The 20,096-nt window shown below is 49.4% G+C and overlaps 1 protein-coding gene across 1 annotated transcript in view; it reads left to right on the forward strand.

The window, feature by feature from the left end:
* The window catches only part of POMT2 (protein O-mannosyltransferase 2), a 44,325-nt gene extending 28,911 nt beyond the window's left edge, over nt 1–15,414 (forward strand). The window contains exons 10-21 of the mRNA XM_003924590.4: nt 833–899; nt 3,434–3,503; nt 5,705–5,783; nt 6,869–7,020; nt 7,461–7,552; nt 8,619–8,695; nt 12,013–12,084; nt 12,396–12,455; nt 12,548–12,653; nt 13,596–13,736; nt 13,908–14,022; nt 14,945–15,414. Coding sequence (XP_003924639.1) covers nt 833–899; nt 3,434–3,503; nt 5,705–5,783; nt 6,869–7,020; nt 7,461–7,552; nt 8,619–8,695; nt 12,013–12,084; nt 12,396–12,455; nt 12,548–12,653; nt 13,596–13,736; nt 13,908–14,022; nt 14,945–15,050 — 1,137 coding nt within the window. The 3' untranslated portion in view covers nt 15,051–15,414. The remainder of the gene's footprint in view (nt 1–832; nt 900–3,433; nt 3,504–5,704; nt 5,784–6,868; nt 7,021–7,460; nt 7,553–8,618; nt 8,696–12,012; nt 12,085–12,395; nt 12,456–12,547; nt 12,654–13,595; nt 13,737–13,907; nt 14,023–14,944) is intronic.
* The last annotated feature ends 4,682 nt before the right edge of the window (nt 15,415–20,096 follow it).

Genomic DNA, 20,096 nt, shown 5'->3' on the forward strand with positions numbered 1-20,096 from the left:
TCTCTGTTACTAGACAGTCATACTGTTCCCAGATTTTTTGGTATAAAATGTGAGTTAAATATTAGGACAGGATACTGATGGAGCTTTTTAGTTTCATTTGGCCACATTACAGAAAATATGCTAGCATGGATTTTTGATTTAGCAAGTTTGAGGGATGATCTTAATTACTTTTTTTTCCCCCCAAGATGGAGTCTTGCTCTGTTGCCCAGGCTGAAGTGCAGTGGTGCAATCCCGGCTCACTGCAACCTCTGCCTCCTGGGTTCAAGTGATTCTCCTGCCTCAGCCTCCCAAGTAGCTGGGATTACAGGCATGCACCATACCCAGTTAATTTTTGTATTTTTAGTAGAGACAGGGTTTCACCATGTTGGCCAGGCTGGTCTTGAACTCCTGACCTCAGGTGATCTGCCCACCTTGGTTTCCCAAAGTGCTGGGATTACAGGCATGAGCCACCATGCCCAGCCTGAATTACTTTCAAAATGCACTTAAATCCTCATCCTGTTGTGCTGGAGTCGGTTATATAAAGCCTTGTGGTTCCTCCCTCTAGAAGGCTGGAACTTTGAGGGCAAGATGCAGAAAGAGACAAAGAGACAAAAAGGCTGTTGTGCGACAAGAGCCTTCTGCCTCTAAATGCAAAAGGAAGGAGAGAATCTTACTCACCAGTGCTACGTCTGAGCCCCACTGGGAAACGTGGCCCCTCAGGTTGGTGGCTGGGGATTCTGAAATTGGCTTAAGCGATGTTCATTTGCTGTTGATTGTCCTTGGCCAGCTGTGCTGATAGTGATGGTATCCTCCTTCCTGCCTCCTGTTTCCTCCACCCCGACTCCCCACACAGGTCACCACCTATTTGCACAAGGACTACAACAACCTGTGGATTATCAAGAAACATAACACAAACTCAGGTAATGTGGTCAGAGACCGATGCTTCTTGTGCTGTTACTCCCTCTGAGCCTTCCTTAAGATTTCTCATGCCTGCAAAAGGATGATCCTGAGATGGGCTTTCCTAAGCATCTTTGACACCGTTACTTATCTCAATTATCCTTTCAATTATTATTTATTAAGCATCTACTGTGTTCCAAGCACTGTTGTAGGCATAGGGGATAAGCATTGAGCAGAAGAGGTAAGAACTTGCTCTCAGAGCTGTCATTTTGAAGACAGATAGCAGAGCCCAGATTTAATCCAGGAAGAGGTTACCTTAGCATGCCACCAGGGGCTGGTGAGTGGCCCCAGCTAAGGGCACCTGGCGGCTGCTCTCATTTCCGACATAGAGCACACTAAACATTGCAAACATTGCACACCCCAGCATGTGGTGCGGCTCAAGTTGTCTTGGTAAGATAGAGTGCTGCCCACTGCTCAGCCCTGGGCTGAGTCAGTCAGTGGGAGACCTGAGGGCCTGCTAGCCCTGTAACTGGAGTTTGTCTAGGCTGATTCCTGGGATGTCACTCAGTGCCTGCTGATCTGTTCCTAACTGGCCTGGGTGAAGTACCTCTGAAGCACACCTATCAGCCTCCCAGGGCTTTATGACATGAGCAAGAGCTAGAGCCAGATCTTCCTGTCTTTGGCCAGACAGCTAGCTACCTGCAGGCTGTACCTCTGCTGCAGCTGAGAAGAGAAGAAAGGGCATCCTCCACTCACTTTTCGAGCCTGGCATCACTGCTGATGGTTCTGTGCCACAGGTATCTCTGACTCCTCAGCAAATCCCACCTGACTTAGCCTGTCCCAGTTCACCTTCTCTGGGCCTTCATGAGGCCAGCCTTCGGTGGCTGCTCACCGAAATCCACCTCCTCTTAATGTCGTGTAGGCTAGAAACGTGGTGTATACAACCACTCTCTGCATTCTGCTCCTTAGTCGGATAAATTATGACTCTGCCCAAACCATTGGGCAGAGTCTGTTGTTATAGCTTTATAATGTGTATTGATTGATTCAGCAGGCCAGACGTGAGTGTTCTCTCACAATGATGAGTTCTGAGGGAAGACCAGTTTTGCTTTTGTCGTGGTCATCAACCAAGTCTTTGAACAGTCCTAGTCTCTTATTCCATTGTGACTTCTGAGTTAAGATGAGTTTCATTTCATCAAAGTGATTAAGGATTTTGTGGGAGCTTCATATTCTAGGGTCTTTATGTTCTTGAAGGCTATAAATGCCCCTCCCCACCAAATGCATATGAAATAAAACTTCCCTCCCTATTGACTTACTTGATTTGTCATCTTGCTAATTGATGCTTTTAAGACACTCTTAACGGGCAGCATGGAAACAGGCATCTCTGAAGTTGAGTTCTCTGATTCTCCCGAGAGCCAGTGATTTGCAATGGCAAATTTATCTTTCTTGACCTTGATCTATTTATAGTGTGTTGGTGTCTCACTGCTTGGGACTGAAATTTGCAAGGATCCATTCTGTGTTGCTGTGATTACTGCCAGCTCCTTTTCCATGTCATCACTTTGGAGATCCTGATTGGTCTTGACCTTGAGATGATACAGAAGTAGTCCTTTAATCATTTCATCACTTTCTTCACCTCACATTTAGCAAGTTTATTGCCAGAGACAAGATGATTGCTGGCAAAATTGTCAGGATTTATTTGATTTTGAGGAGAGTTGGGCAAGTGGTCATTTGTATGGAATTATTTTTTAGAAGACTACTGTTATTACTACTAAAGTCTTATTATTTAGCTTCCGAGCTTAAGCTCCACTGAGGGCTTCAGTAACTAGGCCACGTTCCAGCCTGGAATATGCAGTCTGGCCACATTCATTTGTAGCCTTGTCTGTTTCCGTTTCCACTCCTTTCCCCCACCCCACCCACCCTTACAGTATGAACCCCATTTACTATCCATCAAAGGAGTTTTTCTTCTGGGTTTTTTTTTTTTTTTTTTTTTTTTTTTTTTTTTTGAGAAAGAGTCTTGCTCTGTCACCCAGGCTGGAGTACAGTGGTGTGATCTCAGCTCACTGCAACCTCCGCCTCCTGGGTTCAAGCGATTCTCCTGCCTCAGCCTCTTGAGTAGCTAGGACTATAGGTGTGTGCCACCACACCCGGCTATTTTTTGTATGTTTAGTAGAGGTTGGATTTCACCATGTTGGCCAGGCTGGTCTCGAATTTCTGGCCTTAGGTGATCTGCCTGCCTTGGCCTCTCAAAGGGCTAGGCTTATAGGCATGAGCCACTGCCCGGCCAGAAGTTTTCTTCTTTCACACTTCTAGTGCCTTTTCCCCTGCTGGTTCACCTGACAGAAATCTCTCCTTCCTTTAAGAGTCTTTTCAAGCATTATCTCTGGTACATCCTTCTCTAATCCTCTGAAGCTGTTGAGGGGCCCTTCCTCTTTGGTCTCAGAGTACCTGGTTAATACGTCTAGCAGACGCCACATGATACTGTAACTGTTCACCAGTAGGCCCTTGATTAATAGTAGCCCAGTGAGTGGTTTCCATATCAACGCTTGTTTCTTCTTGGCAGACCCCCTCGACCCTTCCTTCCCAGTGGAGTTTGTAAGGCATGGAGACATTATTCGACTAGAACACAAAGAGTAAGTCAGTTTGCGGTGTGGATAAATGAATGGTATGGGCACCAAGGGGAGGGTTTTTGTTTTGAGATGGAGTCTTGCTCTGTCTCCCTGGCAGGAGTGCAATGGCGCGATCTCGGCTCACTGCAACCTCCGCCTCCCAGGTTCAAGCAATTCTTCTGTTTCAGCCTCCCAGTAGCTGGGATTACAGGCGCCCACCAGTAGTTTTTGTATTTTCAGTAGAGACAGGGTTTCACCATGTTGGCCAGGCTGGTCTTGAACTTCTGACCTCAGGTAATCCACCTGCCTTGCCCTCCCAAAGTGCTGGGATTACAGGCATGAGCCACCTCCCCTGGCCAGGGAGGGAGTTATTTTAAGAAGTAAACAGAAGTTAGATTTGGATGAGGCTTTGGTCAATGGAGCAAGGCTGCTTCATGAGAATAGGAGAAGCTTTTTTGAAGGTGACGAAATCACAGGCCAGCCTTTGCCTGCCTACTGGGAACCTTTCAGTTTCCTGTTTCCTAGAGGAAAATTTGAGTTGTCCAAAGCTGCTGCTGCTGCTATTTACCCAGGCTGGCCTCAGAGTCCTGGGCTCAAGCTATCCTCCCGCTTCAGCCTCCCAAATGGTTGCTATTACAAGCATCAGCCATCACACCCAGCTCCCAAAGCTTCTTCTTAAGTGTCTGCCTTTAGAAAGATGTAGGAGTCTGTTTCAGAGAATATGGCAAGCTAGCTTATTTAACTAGTGTTCTCACTGAAAATGACTAAAAATGCTGGAATAATCTAAAGACTTCTTAAGAGCATAAAAAGGCTGACAAGATATTAAAGAGTTACCAGACCAAATCCTAAGTGAAATGAGGAATCCAGAGAAATAAGCAAAACTTATTTCTTGTCCCTTTTTTTTCACTTTGATCTCACAATCTTGACTTTTGGCTGCCTCTTGAGAGAAGAGGTTTTAAAGTCAAACCTCTAGGCTCACCCAAAGTGGTAAATGTATTGTTATCCTTCCCCAAATTTGGAACCCCCAAAGGCTTGGGGTAAGGGTAAATCTGCCCTATCCACCTATGCCCAGGAAAAGTTACCTTACGACCCAGCTAAGTGTTGGGAGTTGGGTGGGAAACTGTCCTTAGTCCCTGACAAGTTGGAACTACCATTTGATCCTCACATGAACTTCCAGCTCAAATTCATGTCACCTCGATGATCTCAGAATCTCCAAGCCATGAATTTAAATGAACATGATCCTAGATTGGTAATGTCTCCTAGGTGCATGGCTAAAAGCAAATATAAGTCCTTTCTTGGGAGAGACGTTGTTATTTGTTCCCATAAATAGTTTTTTAGTGACAGTAGTATATACCCAAAAGTAATGAAGCACACAAGGAAATGGTCACTGTGTGCAAGAGAAAGCAGAAACAACAGACAGCAGGAGCAGCCCTGTAAACATTGCGTAGACTGGAATTAGCTGGTACAGATTTTTTAAAATCAACGGGGTGTGTGTGTGTGTGTGTGTGTGTGTGTGTATGTGTGTACTAGGACACACACACACACACACACAGAAGCAATTAGCAGTGGCTTTTTTCTAGTCAGCTGGATTTTGAATACTTAAAATTTTTGTTAAGTAAATTTCATTTTGTCATTAATAAAAATTTATTGAATTAAATTTTACTTTTGTAAGTTTTCCAAAATTTTACAGAGAACATTCATTACTTGTTCCAGATAAACGTGAGAGTTGTTACATAAAGCTAAATAAATAAAAGCTAAATTAAACCATCCTCCACAGATGTCCACTTAAAAAACCTGGTGATGGGAGCAAAAAGAGTAAATGGGAGTGAGGAGGCTACCTAGCTCAGGCCATGTAGATTACAAGTTTTAATTTCTCCTCTCCCCAAACCTGCCTCCTAAGTCAGACAAGCTCAGTGCTTCAAAGCTACTAAATGTGTGAAAGTCGCCCCCCACCTCCCTGCCGGCACCTAAAGTTAGCCCCTTTCTTGGCACGTTGTCCAGCGCTCCTACCATCTGTCTCTCCTGGTTTGGGCTCATCTCTTCTCCAGTTCTCAGGATATTTCTTGTGAGTAAATAGGAAACACATTCCTGATATGTTGGATTTAATAGTTCAGATTCTAATTTTTCTTATCCTGGCAGATGACTCTGAACATCCTTAGTAAAAGAAGAAATGTTGCACATCTTCTTTCTATAGGGTAATGATACATTTCTTTTCTAACTTCTAGAACTTCCCGGAACTTGCACAGTCACTATCACGAGGCTCCCCTGACCCGGAAGCACTATCAGGTCACCGGCTATGGCATAGTAAGTAAGCAGCGGGGATGTGAACAGGATGTAAAAAGTTATGGGCCTTGGCTTAGGGCTGTGTGGTGGAACCTCTCCTCCCCAGAATTCTGGAATGTTCCTGAGGATAAGAGGCTGCACAGGGACCCTCTTAACTTTTGGGAGCTTTTCGGCTGGGCTTGCTCTGGGAAAAGCAGCCTATGAAGTCTGTTGTCTCCATCTCTCTCCTCACATAATAACCATGCCATTTACATGCTCTGATACTTAGTAAATGTCAAATATGAATGCTATTTGGATCTCTTTTAAAATCACATTGGACATAGAAGCCAGGGACCCAAAATATGGCCCCAGACGAACATGTATGTTTATCTTTTGCCAGATCCCAAATTCTCATTAGCTTTAAGTATCACTTCCCTGTTGTGCAGAGGGATATTACCCATAGCTTTTTCATTTTACTATCAAGAAGATGCAGTTAATAGTTAAAAGCTCTGTGAGTACTTACGGCTTTGTGGGTAACTGAAGACAAATAGTACTGCTGGAAAACTATACAAAGATTATGGCCTTCAGGTGGATTTCCCAGCCCTCTTGCTGTTTGCCCATCCTCCATTGTGCCAGGTCAAGACTGTGAACTTTCTCATCTTCTTTGTGGGCATCTTCTGAGAAGAATTAGGCACACACGTCTAAATTTCCAAAGTGCAACAGCCAGGCCAGACCTTTCTGGCTTAGATGAGTGAGTAGATGACCAAGGTAATGGACAGAAATGGCCCAGATCTGTTTCTGTTGGCTCAGGGTGATGTCTTGCGTATGGTTGAAGGGAAAAGCATCTATTTAGAACTCTAGTTCTGTGAGATGAAGAGTTGGACTTCTGGTTCCAGGAGTTAAACCACTGTTTTTTTGCTTGTAATAGTGAGTTTTGGGACAATGCCAATCACCTAGGATATGTCTTTGGCCTTCTTTTTCCCTCGCTCATCTCTATCATTGAGCCCGATTTGGTCTTTGACCTTTATAACACGATGGCATCTAAAGGTGGCCATTTCCCTTTCTGACACATTTTCTCCAAAGTCCCCTCACTTCCTTTGTTGTTTGTTTCTTGGCTTTTATGGCAGAATGGAACAGGGGACTCAAATGATTTCTGGCGGATTGAAGTTGTAAACAGAAAATTTGGAAACCAGATCAAGGTGCTGAGAAGTCGAATTCGCCTCATCCATTTGGTCACAGGTTGTGTTCTTGGCTCCTCGGGAAAGGTTCTGCCCAAGTGGTAAGTCTCTAGGGTTTTGCTGTCCCAATCGAGGCTCCTGATTTTCCTTTCACTCTACAAGGCATATGCCAGAAGGTTTTGTTTTCCCGTGTTCGCCTCCTGTCTACTTGTTCTTAGTGGCAGATGGAGGGAGAGTAGGCGTCGGGTGTATTATGGAGCACAGAACTCCAGGGGAGCTTCAGTGTTTTGTGTGTTCTGATAGTTGGACATTTTCACATCTGGCAGGTGCTAATAACTCTCTGGGTCTATGTCTCTTTCTAAAATGGGAATACCATATCCTAGACTTTTCGAGGATAGTTGTGCAACATAGAACATGAAGAAATAATGGCCACCCGGTGGAAAAGAGAAGGAGTCCATGGATTTAAGAGCAACAGACTAGCACTGCTCTCTAGTGGATTTCAGGTCTTCTGAGACACATCTGTGATTCCTGCTTTTCACAGGGGCTGGGAACAGCTGGAAGTTACTTGTACCCCATACCTGAAAGAAACCCTCAACTCCATCTGGAATGTGGAAGACCATATCAACCCCAAATGTGAGTGAGGTCACTTTCTGGGCTGGCTCTGGAGGGAAACATTTATAAGAAACCCTTATCTTAGAAAAGTAAGCCTTTGTAGACCCTGCTGTCCCTTCAACCTGCTGCTGTTTCTTCCTTTTTAACACTCTTTATATGAGTTGTCTGTACCTACATAGCATACTCCTTTTCTTTCTCATCCACTCCCTCCTTAAACTCTTCTCCCTAAAGTGGCTACTGCCCATCTGCAGGTCCATCTGTCTCGTCTTCCTCTGGGCTCCTCTCTCCCCTGCACCATGGGCACTTCCCCAGCCTCTGGGCTTGGAGCAAGCTGGTGCTTTCCCTTTATGCCTCAGTGTAGAGCTGCTCCCCCGCTCCCTGCATATGCAGCCAACGCTTTTATAGAAAGTGACAACCACAGCCCTATCTGTGCCCCACATCTCTACACTCAAGCTCCGACTTGATATTCCCACTGTATTGTCAGCTTCAACTCAATAAGTATTTGGATTCATCAGCTGTTTTCTTAAACAACTCGCCTCAAGCTTGTGTGTGCCTTCATTTTGTTCCTCTTACCACCCATTCTAGCCAAACCCACTAATCAGCTAATTCAACAACTCTTTATCAAGTATGCCAGGAACCACATGGGGCCCTGTGGACATATTAGTGAGGAGACAAGCTTGGTCCCTGTCCCGACAGCACCTGCTCCAGTGGTCCAGCATGATTCATTCCTCATTCCCAGACCCTTCAAAGGGCCACAGTGACTCAGGGGCTATGCAGCTGTCCCTTATGCCTAATAGGAGAGTAGCATTTGTGCCACAATGAAAAGTGATGGTGCTGAGAGCTGTCGGAGCACCAAGCATGTGAAGAAGCCTCGTTGTCTGTTTCCATTGTATTTCTCAGAATGCCTGATGAGTTCTTCATACAGTGGAGTAAATGATCAAGAATTGGGTTGAGGTTTCTTCTGTCTCCTCAACAGTTGTCAGCTTGTCAGGAAGGCTGCATGTGGATTCTGTGGGAATGTGGATACCATGGATAGGCTGAGAGAGAATATATGACAAAGGTGTTTCTCCTGCCTTTTTTTCCCTAGTGCCAAACATCAGCCTGAATGTGCTGCAGCCCAGTTTTCCTGAGATCTTGCTAGAATCCCACATGGTCATGATTTGGGTATGTGTCCCTTTCTCATTTCCTGGCGTCTCTAAGAGCTCTTGGGCAGCCATCAGTTTGGATCACAAGTCAATGCCATGCTACAGCTCCATTCCCCCTTGTGGAGGAATTTGAAAGTGTCTTCACTACTGCTTTCCATGATCCTCAAAGGCATTTCCCTTCCCTCACCACAGAATGAGGATGGTGGTGATGGTGATGATACCAGTGAATGCTTGTACAGCTCATGCACCAGGCTCTACACTAGGCACTGTATATTTATCAGCTCCTCTGATACTTACTATGATCATGTGGAGATTGCTGTCATTCCCACTTACAGCTGAGGGAAGTGAGATAGAGAGAGGTCGGGGAACTTGCCCAGGGTCACACAGCTAAGTGTGAGAGGTAGATCCAGCCCTCAAAGCTAGGCTAGGAGGCTTTTAGAGTTACTGCTAGTTACTGCTACACTGCCCTACCTCTAAGTGATTTGTAAATCTGTGCAAGTGGCAGAGCCCCTGAAATTATAGTGCTCTTGGTTGAAGATCATAAGATATGATGGTTCATTCCATCATACGAAATCGGGATCACTTAGGATGGATAGCTAATTTGAGTGTGCTGTTTATATGCAGCATGAAATTCCAGCCACGAGCCCACTCATATTCCTGGACAGAAACTGCTTAGGCGGGGCATGGTTGATTCTTTTTAGGTTTTCTAAGACGTTGTTTGTGCTCTGTCATTAGTAGCTGACAGCCGTTGTAGCATCAAAGGTTTAAGAACAATTTAGAGAAGAAATCTTTAAATTAAGAAAATTCTACTCACTAGCTTAAATTTTCCCCTGCTGTAGTTCTGATGTTTAGTGGAAGACGCCCTTTTTCTGGCTTATGGAAAACCTTTGTTCTGCAGGAATAGTGTTTAAGAATCACTATCTCAAGCCAGCTATGTGATTATCACACTACCCACAGGATTGCAGGGAGGTGTAGCAGTTGTTATTTTTCCCCTGGTAAGCCATTGCCAAGTGGACTCGCCTGGAAGTGATTATGTAAGCAGTATTCAGTAAATATAGTTGACTTATTTTGCCAGATAAAATTTCAAAACTTCAAATTTTGTCATTTTTGCGCATTGGGAGGTGATGAGTTGACATTAAGCGTCTCTGGGGCGCTTCCTCTGACTGTCTGCTTGTAGCTGTCACTGTGGCCCAATGATACCGCTCTTTTGAACATGTCCCTGTCAGTCAGAGTAGCAGTCTGCGTCTGGGTCAGATTTTAAGACTAAACCTAGGAGTTTCTTTTTGTCTTTCATTATCTAAGAAGTGGAGTCAGAGAAGAAGTAAGAGAGCTTTCTTATTTGGCCAACAAAGAGTCAGGGAGGGGAGAGAGATGAAAACACTGAGTCCAGAGTATAGAAACTGCAGGGGCAGGGCTCTTCTGCCAGCTGAGTGGTGGCCCCGGCCCTGGAGGGGGAGGCTGCCTTGCCTGGTGTAGTTACCAGAATGAACCCATCTAGATGTCAGCCATAGAGAACAACTTACAAGTACCTATGTCTGTGATGGTTACAGATTTTTCTTTCCTCCGTCTCTTAGTTTAGTAACAGAACAGGATTTCTCAGAGTTTAATGTAGTCAATAAGATTCCCTTGGCTTGGCACAGTTCTGGCTGGAGTTCCTGGGTTTGGGACTGAACTGTGTAATTTGAAGGAATTGGTTTCCCTCAGCAGCTGCTCCAGGGGTCCAGAATGATTCATTCTTCATTCCCAGGTCCTTCAAAGGGCCACAGTGATTCAGGGGTTGTGCAGCTGTCCCCTTTGTGTCTGATGCCCCCAGTGGACTTTTGACGTTGGAGGCACAACCTCTTCACCATGCAGAGGCCTGTAAGCTATTCCCAACCCCTTAATGAACTGGATTCATAAGGCACACATCAGGTGGCAGTCCACTGAGCCTTCTGGATCTTTCTTAGGCTGTACCAGTGGTTCTCAGTTGAGGGCAGTTTTGGCTTTTGGAATTTTTGGCAATGTCTAGAGAAATTTTTGGCTTGGAAACTGAGGGGTTTGAGGGTAGGAGTGCTACTGGCATTCAGTGAATGGAGCCAGGAATGCTAAACACTCTACAATGCACAGGATAGTCCCCACAACCAAGACTCGGCCAGCACAAAATGTCGGGAGCTCAGGACAGACCCCTCAACCAAGACTCAGCAGCCTGAAATGTCGGGAGCACAGGACAGACCCCTCAACCAAGACTCAGCAGCCCGTAATGTTGGGAGCACAGGACAGACCCCTCAACCAAGACTCAGCCAGCCCGAAATGTCGGGAGCACAGGACAGACCCCCCAACCAAGACTTGGCAGCCTGAAATGTTGGGAGCACAGGACAGACCCCCCAACCAAGACTTGGCAGCCTGAAATGTTGGGAGCACAGGACAGACCCCCCAACCAAGACTTGGCAGCCTGAAATGTTGGGAGTGCTGAGGTTGAGAAGCTCTGGCCTAAGTCGTGGCAGCTGACTCCCTTTCTGAGGAAATGCCTTTTCAATCTGTCCCAGTGATGAAGCTGACCCCAGTCCTAGTGGTTAATATCCTGGATCCTGACTCTACTCCTTCCTGTTTTAGCAAAGTCCTGATTCTGTCCTGTAGAGACAGGTTAGTGGGTGTTCTTGGCTGCTGGATTAGGGCGGCTGAGTCTGGGTCCTTCAGACCAAAGAGTGCATTGGGGGTGATTTCTGTCCCAGGAGGTGAAAAGTGTTCTTGGAGGGCAAAAGTCTTGTTTTTTATGTATAAAGCACAAGTATTCATATAGTTCATAAACAGATCAAATATTACAATGTCATGGAGGGTGTTTGGGGAAAAACATGTCTGTGAAGGCTCCTGGTAGAGGGCAGAGTGGAACAAAAGGTGGAGAAACACTAAGCTCAGTAGCCTTCTCCAAGTCTAGGCACTCGGGAGGGTTTCTGCATTTCTGTTTGAAATTGGCCTCTGAAAGGAACAAATAAGCCTCATTTCCTATCCCCTCTCTCCCACATCTTGACACCTTGTCCTGGGTATGGCAGATGGGTGTACATTTTGTGCCCATTGGAACAGTTTCCTCCTTCCTCTTTCCCTTCTTTTTCCCTAGCGTAGAGGGTTGGAATGGACCATGCTTGTGGGAAATGGAGGCTTTTTGGGAGAAGTAAAGCCGTTGCTGTAGGCAGGCGGACAGTGGCTCCAAATGAACCCTCATTCTTCCCTGTAAGGAAAGGGAAGGAGAGAGGGTTCCACTCAGCACTTGGCCCTGTGTCAGAGAAACCTGGGCCTCACATTTCTGTCAGCCTTCTAGATCTCTGTCTTGACTAGCTTTTCTTTGCTGCCTTCATGCAGGGGAACAATGGCCTCAAACCCAAGGACAATGAGTTCACATCCAAACCCTGGCACTGGCCTATCAACTATCAGGTAGAGTCTGAGGCTAGGGCTCCTCCCAGGAAATGGAGCCAAGTAAGAGACTTCAGAGATGGGTGGAGGTGGGGGTGCGGTGTGCCAGGGTGGCAGAGCGAGGGCCCACCTGAGATGGATTGGCTAGAGGCCGCTGTGTTTTCTGCTTTAATTCTGACCCTGCCTTCCCAGAGAGCTCATGTAGAATTTGCACAGCCTGAGCCTCATGTCCAGGCTCCCTGTCTGTGAAAGGTGACCATCTTCCTCCCCCTAATGGGTGTGGCTGGGGATGGGCTGGGTCCTGGGTCAGCAGGGTGATCTCTGTTCCACAGGGCCTACGCTTCTCAGGGGTCAATGACACAGACTTCAGAGTCTATCTGCTTGGCAACCCGGTGAGTGCCTGAACGTTCCCGGCTTAGGCCCTGGAGCACTTGCCCGTGGAGAGTGGCTGCATTCTCATCTGCCCATTCCCGTTTCTGCGCAGGTGGTTTGGTGGCTGAATCTATTGAGCATCGCCCTCTACCTCCTCTCAGGGAGCATCATTGCTATAGCCATGCAGAGAGGGACACGGGTGCCGGCGGAGGTTGCAGGTCAGATCCCCCGGGCTCTCCCTCCTCTGACCTGGCGGTGGCAGAGCACCTGCACCCTGGGGAGGGCCGGCTGCCTGCTGATGGGCCATCCTTTGCAAAGTTTACCACCCCACTCCTTCCCTTAGCTTTGCTTTTGAAAGCTAACAACCCCAAGTACCCAGTGCTGTCTTAAACTTTACTTCCTCCCAAGGACACTAGAGGGCTGGGTGTTACTGCCCCCATTTTATGGATTAGGAAACCAAGGCACCATGAGATTAAGAAACTGCCCCAGGGCATACAGCTAGTAAGTGATAGAGCTGAGGTTCAAACCCGTGCAGTCTGACTCTAGGGCCCTTCTTTTCGCCCTATGCTTCGCACAGAGCTGCCCATTTTTTCTTCTGCCACCTCCTTGTTCCATGGCCCTGTCCTCTTGTGGGCTAGAGAGGAGCCTCCAGGGTTATTGGGCTCCCATCCCAGGGCTGTTCTTGGTAACTATGGCTGCCAGACCATGGTACACAGCACCTGAGATGTTCACACAGGCCCTTTTGCCTCTGCAGCTCTCTGAACAGAGTACAGCCTCCTCACTCCATCCTCACCTGTGGCCTCAGCTTAGTGCCTGTCTGCCGCTGCAAAGTTCTGTGTGGCAGCAAAGATGTGGGAGTTGAAAGTAGGGAGAGAAGCTGTCTGCAGGTGCAGAGGGGTTTCCTTAGAGGCTGGGCTGCCTCCTGCTGGTGTTTGGTGCACCTGCCGTTGGTGCCCAGGCCTTGCTAGGCTGGGCCCTGACCAGAGCTCTTGAGCCCCAGCTGCTCCTCTCTTCCAGTTTCTGTAGAGTGGTTTGGGTTGGTCCAGTGAGGTGATGTGACTTATTCAAGGTCACACAGCAAGGAAAGGGCAGAGCTGGACCGAGCCTGGGATCTCTGCCTGCTCCTTGTCTTCTGACCGGGCTGCGCTGCTTGGGCCCAGGGTTGTCCCAGGTCCTGCTGCGAGGAGGTGGCCAGGTCCTGCTCGGCTGGATGCTCCATTACTTCCCGTTCTTCCTGATGGGCCGGGTCCTGTACTTCCACCACTACTTCCCAGCCATGCTCTTCTCAAGCATGTTGACAGGTCAGTGCCACCCACCTGGACTTGGGAGACAGCAGGTGGCAGGGGAGGCCACTGTGGGGCAGCACTGCTGGGAGTGACTCTCTGCTCCTTGACTTGGAGTGGCTCCTACTGTAGCCCAGAAGTCATCCCCGCCTGGCTGGCTCCAGGTTTCTCTCCTCTCCTCTGCCCTAGGCATTCTGTGGGACACCCTCCTGCGGCTCTGTGCCTGGGGCTTGGCCTCTTGGCCCCTGGCCAGGGGCATACATGTGGTGGGAATCCTGAGCCTCCTCCTGGGCACCGCCTACAGGTGAGTGTCCCTGCACTGCGCATGCCCTCCCAGTGTGGGCGCAGTGGTGTCTCAGCCCTGATGCCCTCCAGAATCCCCTGCGGTGCTTTCAACACCACCAGTGCCCATGCCCGGAGGTTCTGATTCACCCCGGCCCAAGTGGGGCCATGGTTTCCTGAGTCCCCCAAGTGATCTTAATGTGCAGCCAGGCAGGAGAAGCAGGGGGTTAACGCTGCCTTTTCCCCTTTTGCTGGTGGTTCAACTTTCGTGCTGTCCCAGCACACCTGGAAGGGCACCCTTATAGTCACAGTGACTCCCTGCCAGAACAGCTCGCAGGGGGTGGGAGAGGTGGGGGAGGGTGGGAATGGGGCAGGGTACTCCTCTAGTCACAGTGACTCCATGCCAGAACAGCTCTCGGGGTGAGGGAGAGGCGGGGAAGGGTGGAATATGGGTCAGGGGACCCCTCTTTAGCCACCACAGCCCCCTGCTGGAACAGCTCTCAGCAGTGGGGTGGGGAGAGGAAGGTGGGAGAGGAATGTGTGACTGAGTGGCTGGAAGGAGAGCTGTTTGGAAGGCTCCCTGCTTCCCCACTCCCTGGCCTTGGTGCTGGGCCTATGGCCTGTGAGCACGTACCTGCCTAAGAGGGTTACATTCACAGGTTGACAAACACCCCAGGCCAAATAGCCCATGACAAGACCCCTGGAAGGGTCGCCCTCCTGGGCGTCTTGGGAAGCATGCTTTCCATTATTGTCATTCAGTCCGCATCTACTAAGCGCTCAGGCTGCGGTGTGCCCCAGTGGGACTCAGACAGACAAGGCCATGACAGAGAGCCGGGCTTGGCGATGGGGAATTTCTGTGGCGCTCCAGCAGGAGGAGTGGAATTCAGAGCCCCTCAGCCAAGGCACTGGGATGTCAACTGCCTCCCGCTGGTTCTCTCGCACAGCTTCTACCTCTTCCACCCTCTGGCTTACGGGATGGTTGGTCCCCTGGCCCAGGACCCCCAAAGTCCTATGGCAGGACTACGGTGGCTAGACTCATGGGAATTTTGAGGCCACTGCAAAGATGCCAGCCTGGGTCCAGGAACTTCCCAGGAGAACGAGCTGGGACGCAGTACTGGACCCTTCCAGCTGTGAGGAAGCTGCCTAAGGAGCCTGAAGAATTCTGCTGCCCACCAGGACCCAGCTCTGGGAGTGCCCCTGGAACTGAAGCCAGCATTGGAGAGAGCCGCAGCTCCATCCACAGCACCACAGAGGACAGCATCTCACCGGCCGCCCCCTGGTGCGCAGATGGGTGCCAGCGGGTGGATGTGGGTTCGTGTGTATGTGAGGGCACATTGTCCATATCCCTTTGGAACACAGACCGTGTGACTGTGGACAGCTGACTGTCATAAACTCTAAAATAGTCCAGGCTATAGTCATATTTTCTGGCATTTTTTTCACATTGGCTTTCTTGGGTTTCGGTTTGTAAGATCCATCAAAAATTCTCAGACCTCTAAGAGGGCCTTGAGGGCAGAGAGCACTGACCTCACCTTGGGATGTCACCAAAGGTGGAGCAGATGGGACTGCCAAAGCTGTGCTTCCCTCCCTCCCACAAACAAAAGAATCCAGTGTGGAGGAAGGTGAGCTGGAGGGCCTGGCTCCCGCCGTATCCCTGAGTGGCTGGAGGTAGCTGAACTTCCTGCCTGCGACACACAGCACCGGCCTACGGGGCATCCACCTGCCTTAGCCCTTGGTTCCTTGTTTTTTGGGATTGTCACACTGTGAGACTCGGGAGGAACGGTGCCCTATCCTGGGCCGCGGCCTGGAGGGCGAGGCAGATGCATTCTCTTGGCTGCTGGGAGAGCCTGTGGGAAACTTGCTTAGCGCCAAGACAGATGAGAGGCAGGGCAGGGCATCTGTATGGTGCTGGGGTGTGGGGACTCTGCCCTCTCCAGACTAAAGTTCCTGTCACCTGCTGAGCTTTCCCAGTGGCACTTCTGCCATCCTCCCCTGCTCACCCCTGCCTCACTCTGTGGGTGTCTCGCTTTCTCTCTGTCACTGCTTCAGCTGTGAAGACCCATAGCACTTAGAAATGCGTGCCTGTTTCCTATGCCTACCACTCTGAAGCTCGAACAAGAAGCTCAGAGCTGCTCCTTCCACTTCCTCCCCAAAAGGGATGAAGAAAACCCACTGGTAGAACCAAACCACCCAAGGTCAGCCCTCAGCCTGCCTCCCCCTTCCTGGGGCATGACAAAATACTTCTTTTGTCTCAGAGGGCTCTGAGGCTTCCAGACTTAATGATGAATCTCTGCCACACTCCGTTTTCCCTCCTCCTTAGCTCCCAACAACTCTGACACGGTCAGATCTCTTTAAAGCATCTTCGGGAGGCGGTTGCCACGGAGACTGGATATTGGTCCCAGGGACAGGCTGTGCTGCCTACTGGGTGGTGGGGAGGGAAGCTTCTGGCCATGCTTAGACATTCAAACCAACCATCATTAATGTTAATAGAGGAAATGCAGCAACATCAAAAGCAAGGCAGGTTGGTTAATTAGATCTGGGACCTGATGACCTCCCTCTCCCACGGTTACAGCCCTTTTGACTTCCCCCAGCAGGAAGCGCTGTCTGTGTGGCTTCATCTGGGCTGCTTGCTTAATTGCATTTCTGGCAGGGCAGGAGAGGAGGGATGGAGAAGCTCTGCTCCCGGCTTCCACCCTGCCACGTTTCTTCTCCTTCCCTCCCTTCTCTTCCTCTTCTCCCCACAGGCAGAATTTCTTCTGAGCCGGCCGGGCTCTCCTGCAGGTAGAATGCCGGAATCTGTGGTTGGCTCTTAGCAAAGCAGGCGGCCCACAGTGACATCCAGGAGGTGGCTGACTTTCCTTTGTGCCTTATTTCCCAGTAAGAACTTGGAAGGGAGGAGCTCTGAAGGGGCCAGAGGGGCAGCCACCCCGAATGAGGGTGAGGAAGGAGATGCCCAGCCAGCCTCTACCCAAACCTCCCTCCCAATTAGGCTGCACGGGGGCTGAAGGCTTCCCCAGCTCCTGCTGCCTTCTAAGGATCCAAGGAGAATTCTCTGCCCATTTTCTCTTCCTCCATGCCCAGACTGGCAGATACCTCTCTGGGTGCAAGTCTACATGGGTTGATGCAGCTTGGAGTACTCAGGTTCTGTTTTCTGGAAGATGCTGGAGAAAGGCTGTCAGGGGGCTTCTGTGAATATGGGCGTCAGCCTTAGCGCTCGGCAGAAATGTGTCCCACAAACTGCTGGTGGAGGAAGGAGACATTTGTCGACCAGTTCAACCTCCAGCCAGCTTCTTGAGTCTCATTTGGCTAAAAAAAAAAAAAAAAAAAAAAAAGGCTTCTAATCAGAAGCCACTGACTTTTATAATAAATAGCACTTGTTTTGAATGCCATGTTGTCCTTGAACTTAATTGAATCTGACTTGCCCTCTGGCTCCCAGAAAAGCCTCCCTGAGAAGAACGTGAGTGCAGGAACCATCCCCTGGTGTCATGTCCGAGGCTGGGCTAATTCCTGCAGAGGCCCTGGGCTGGGCAGGTGAGCCTGATTACTCCTGGTGGCATTTGGGCCTCTCCATGGATACAGTTACTTGAGTAATGTGGTCGCCATTTTGATACATTTAAACTGATCCAAAATAAGTAGGAAGCTGGACCTCTGATTGTCCTCTTTTAACCTGCTCACGTGGCAAAGAAAGGTGTGCAAGAAGAAGTTGTCCCCTTCCCAGACAGCCCAGTGCCCCAGCACTGTAGCAACTAGCCATTCTGCGGAACAGGTCTCCATCTTAACAGGGGTCTCCTGTTAGCGGGAGTGATACTAGGATCTGAAGGCAGCAGGAGCTGACCTGAGTGTTGGACAGAGGTAGGGGGAGGGGAGTTAGCACTGTGCTGTGGAACTGGAGGTCTTCTGGGCTGCCTAGCCACCCTCTGGTGGGGCTGGTGGGGAGAGTGGGGCATGTGGATCTTCGGGAGATGGAACGTGCCTACGACAGGCAGGTTAGGAAGAAGCCAGATCACTCTTCCTTGAGTGGTACAGCTTAGTTTACAAAGTCTCAACACACCTCCGACATTTAATCCTCATAAAGGCCCAGTGAAGTCATGAGAGATTAAATTACTTGCTTTAAGTTCCCATGATTAGTTAATAGTAGAGCCATGACTCTCTAGCCTGGTCCTGGGACTAGAAGCACCTTCCCAGAACAGCTTGTCCATCCTGGATACCCCGGGGAGAAGGCCTGGGCACTCAGCCCAAGGTCCCTGACGCAGCACGTTCCTGTGAACCTGCTGCTTAATGCATCAGCAGCTGCTCATCTAGGGCATAGTTTTCTGGGCTCCCCCAGGTGCACCCAGATCAGTGTATGCTGGTAGATGTTTAAGCACAGGTGCTCTGGGAGGAAAAACCAGTATGTATAGCATTTGCCAATTTCCATGGTGTAACTATTCCTACTATGTTCTTTTTTTAAGCTACCAACTTGATGTCACTGAATAAGAAGCTGGAAAGAGATGCATACAGTTGGTTCTTGAGAGGCATATAAAAGCTGGCTCCAGCACACCGCTGACCCAGACCCAGTGACCATGGCTTGATCTGAACTATGAGTGGGGCTCTTGGCCATAGCCCATTAAAGCAAGGGGGGGCATGGAGGCCTATAGGATGGGCCAGAGAGACCTGAGGTCAAATCTTGGCCCCACCGCTTATTAACTATGTGAATTCGGGCTAGTTGCTTAACCTCTGACTGTGTTACCTCAGCTGTAAAACAAGGGTATGATAAATAGCACCTACTTCGCAGAGTTAGTGTGCGGATGAAAAGAGGAAATGAAGTAACATGCCCCGAACAGTGTCTAGACATAAATGCCAGCTCTGTATTATGATGAATACATAGACCTTAGTGACAGCACTGGCTCTGCGGCAGTACTGGAACTCTCTTCGAGGTTCTTGCCTCCTGGTTGGATGACCCACAAGGAGGAGAGCTCCCGTGACTTTTACTGAGCCCCTCAAATGTGGGCTCAGACCCTTGGTCTACTGGTGGGAATATATCACTCTGGTCGCTTAGGCCCATCCAGATTCTCGGGCCTTTCTTGAAGGGAGCAGGGATAGAGTGCACTTAGCTTGGCTTATCTTAGCGTGTGTCTCCTGGCTCTGGGAAGACTTAAGAGTGAAGCCATGGTTTGAGTGCTGACCACACTTAACTAGCTATGGCCATTAACTCCCCCTGCCTCATCAGACTCCAGACCCTGGCCAGAGGAGAGGGGAAGCAAGATGGGTCCTAAGTGTAGACTGCTGGCAAGGAGCACGAGCGGAGTAGAGTGGGGTACCTTAGACCAGCCAGGTGGCCTGCACAGAGCATCTGGGCACTGAAGAGTGAAGGTCACCAGTGACATGTGGCCTTGCCCTGTGACCTGCTGAACCTGGCTGCAGATCCATGAGACCCCAAGCTGGAAGTTTAGTCACGTCTTCTCCCTGCAGCACCCCTCCCTTTGTGCTCTTGCCTGGGGACCTCTTGGACCCTACGATCCCAGCTTTTCCAGGCTGCCCCAGAGCCTTGCTCTCCTGCCCCAGCGCAGAGATGTGTGAGGAAATGGGGAATAGAATAGGAGGCATCACAAACTCCTGAGTCCTTGGAAGAGAGAGAACCACTCGGTGGTTTCCTGGGACATGGCTGGGTGCAGGAAAGAAGAGTTCTGAGGCACTCAGTTCTGATTCAGGGCCAGAAGGAGAAATTTGAAAGGTCAGGACTCACCACTCCGTGTCTAGCACAGGGCTGGGCATGGAGCCACAGCTGTTCATAACCAGGGGCTCAAGAACACACGCACCTTGTACCCATGGAACAAAAGGAGGTGGACTAGAAGGCCCCAGAGACTTCGCCACCCAACCCTCTTGCTGCACAACTGAGGAAACAGGCCCAGAGAGGTGTGGGTTGATAGAGGAGACGGGCTTGGAGGCTCCCGAGGGAATAATGAGAGACAAAGGGAGGCCAAACGGGCTCGCTCTCCCACACCTGGGCCACCGGCACTGGGCGGAGACTGAGGAACTTTCTGCTTCAAAGTGAAAAGTTTAGTTCTAATTGATAGGTGGCCAACTGCACACCCTGAGTGGGAAGCGTGGATTCTATCA

This window comes from Saimiri boliviensis, chromosome 2, assembly GCF_048565385.1.
Source record: "Saimiri boliviensis isolate mSaiBol1 chromosome 2, mSaiBol1.pri, whole genome shotgun sequence".
NCBI lineage: Eukaryota > Metazoa > Chordata > Mammalia > Primates > Cebidae > Saimiri > Saimiri boliviensis.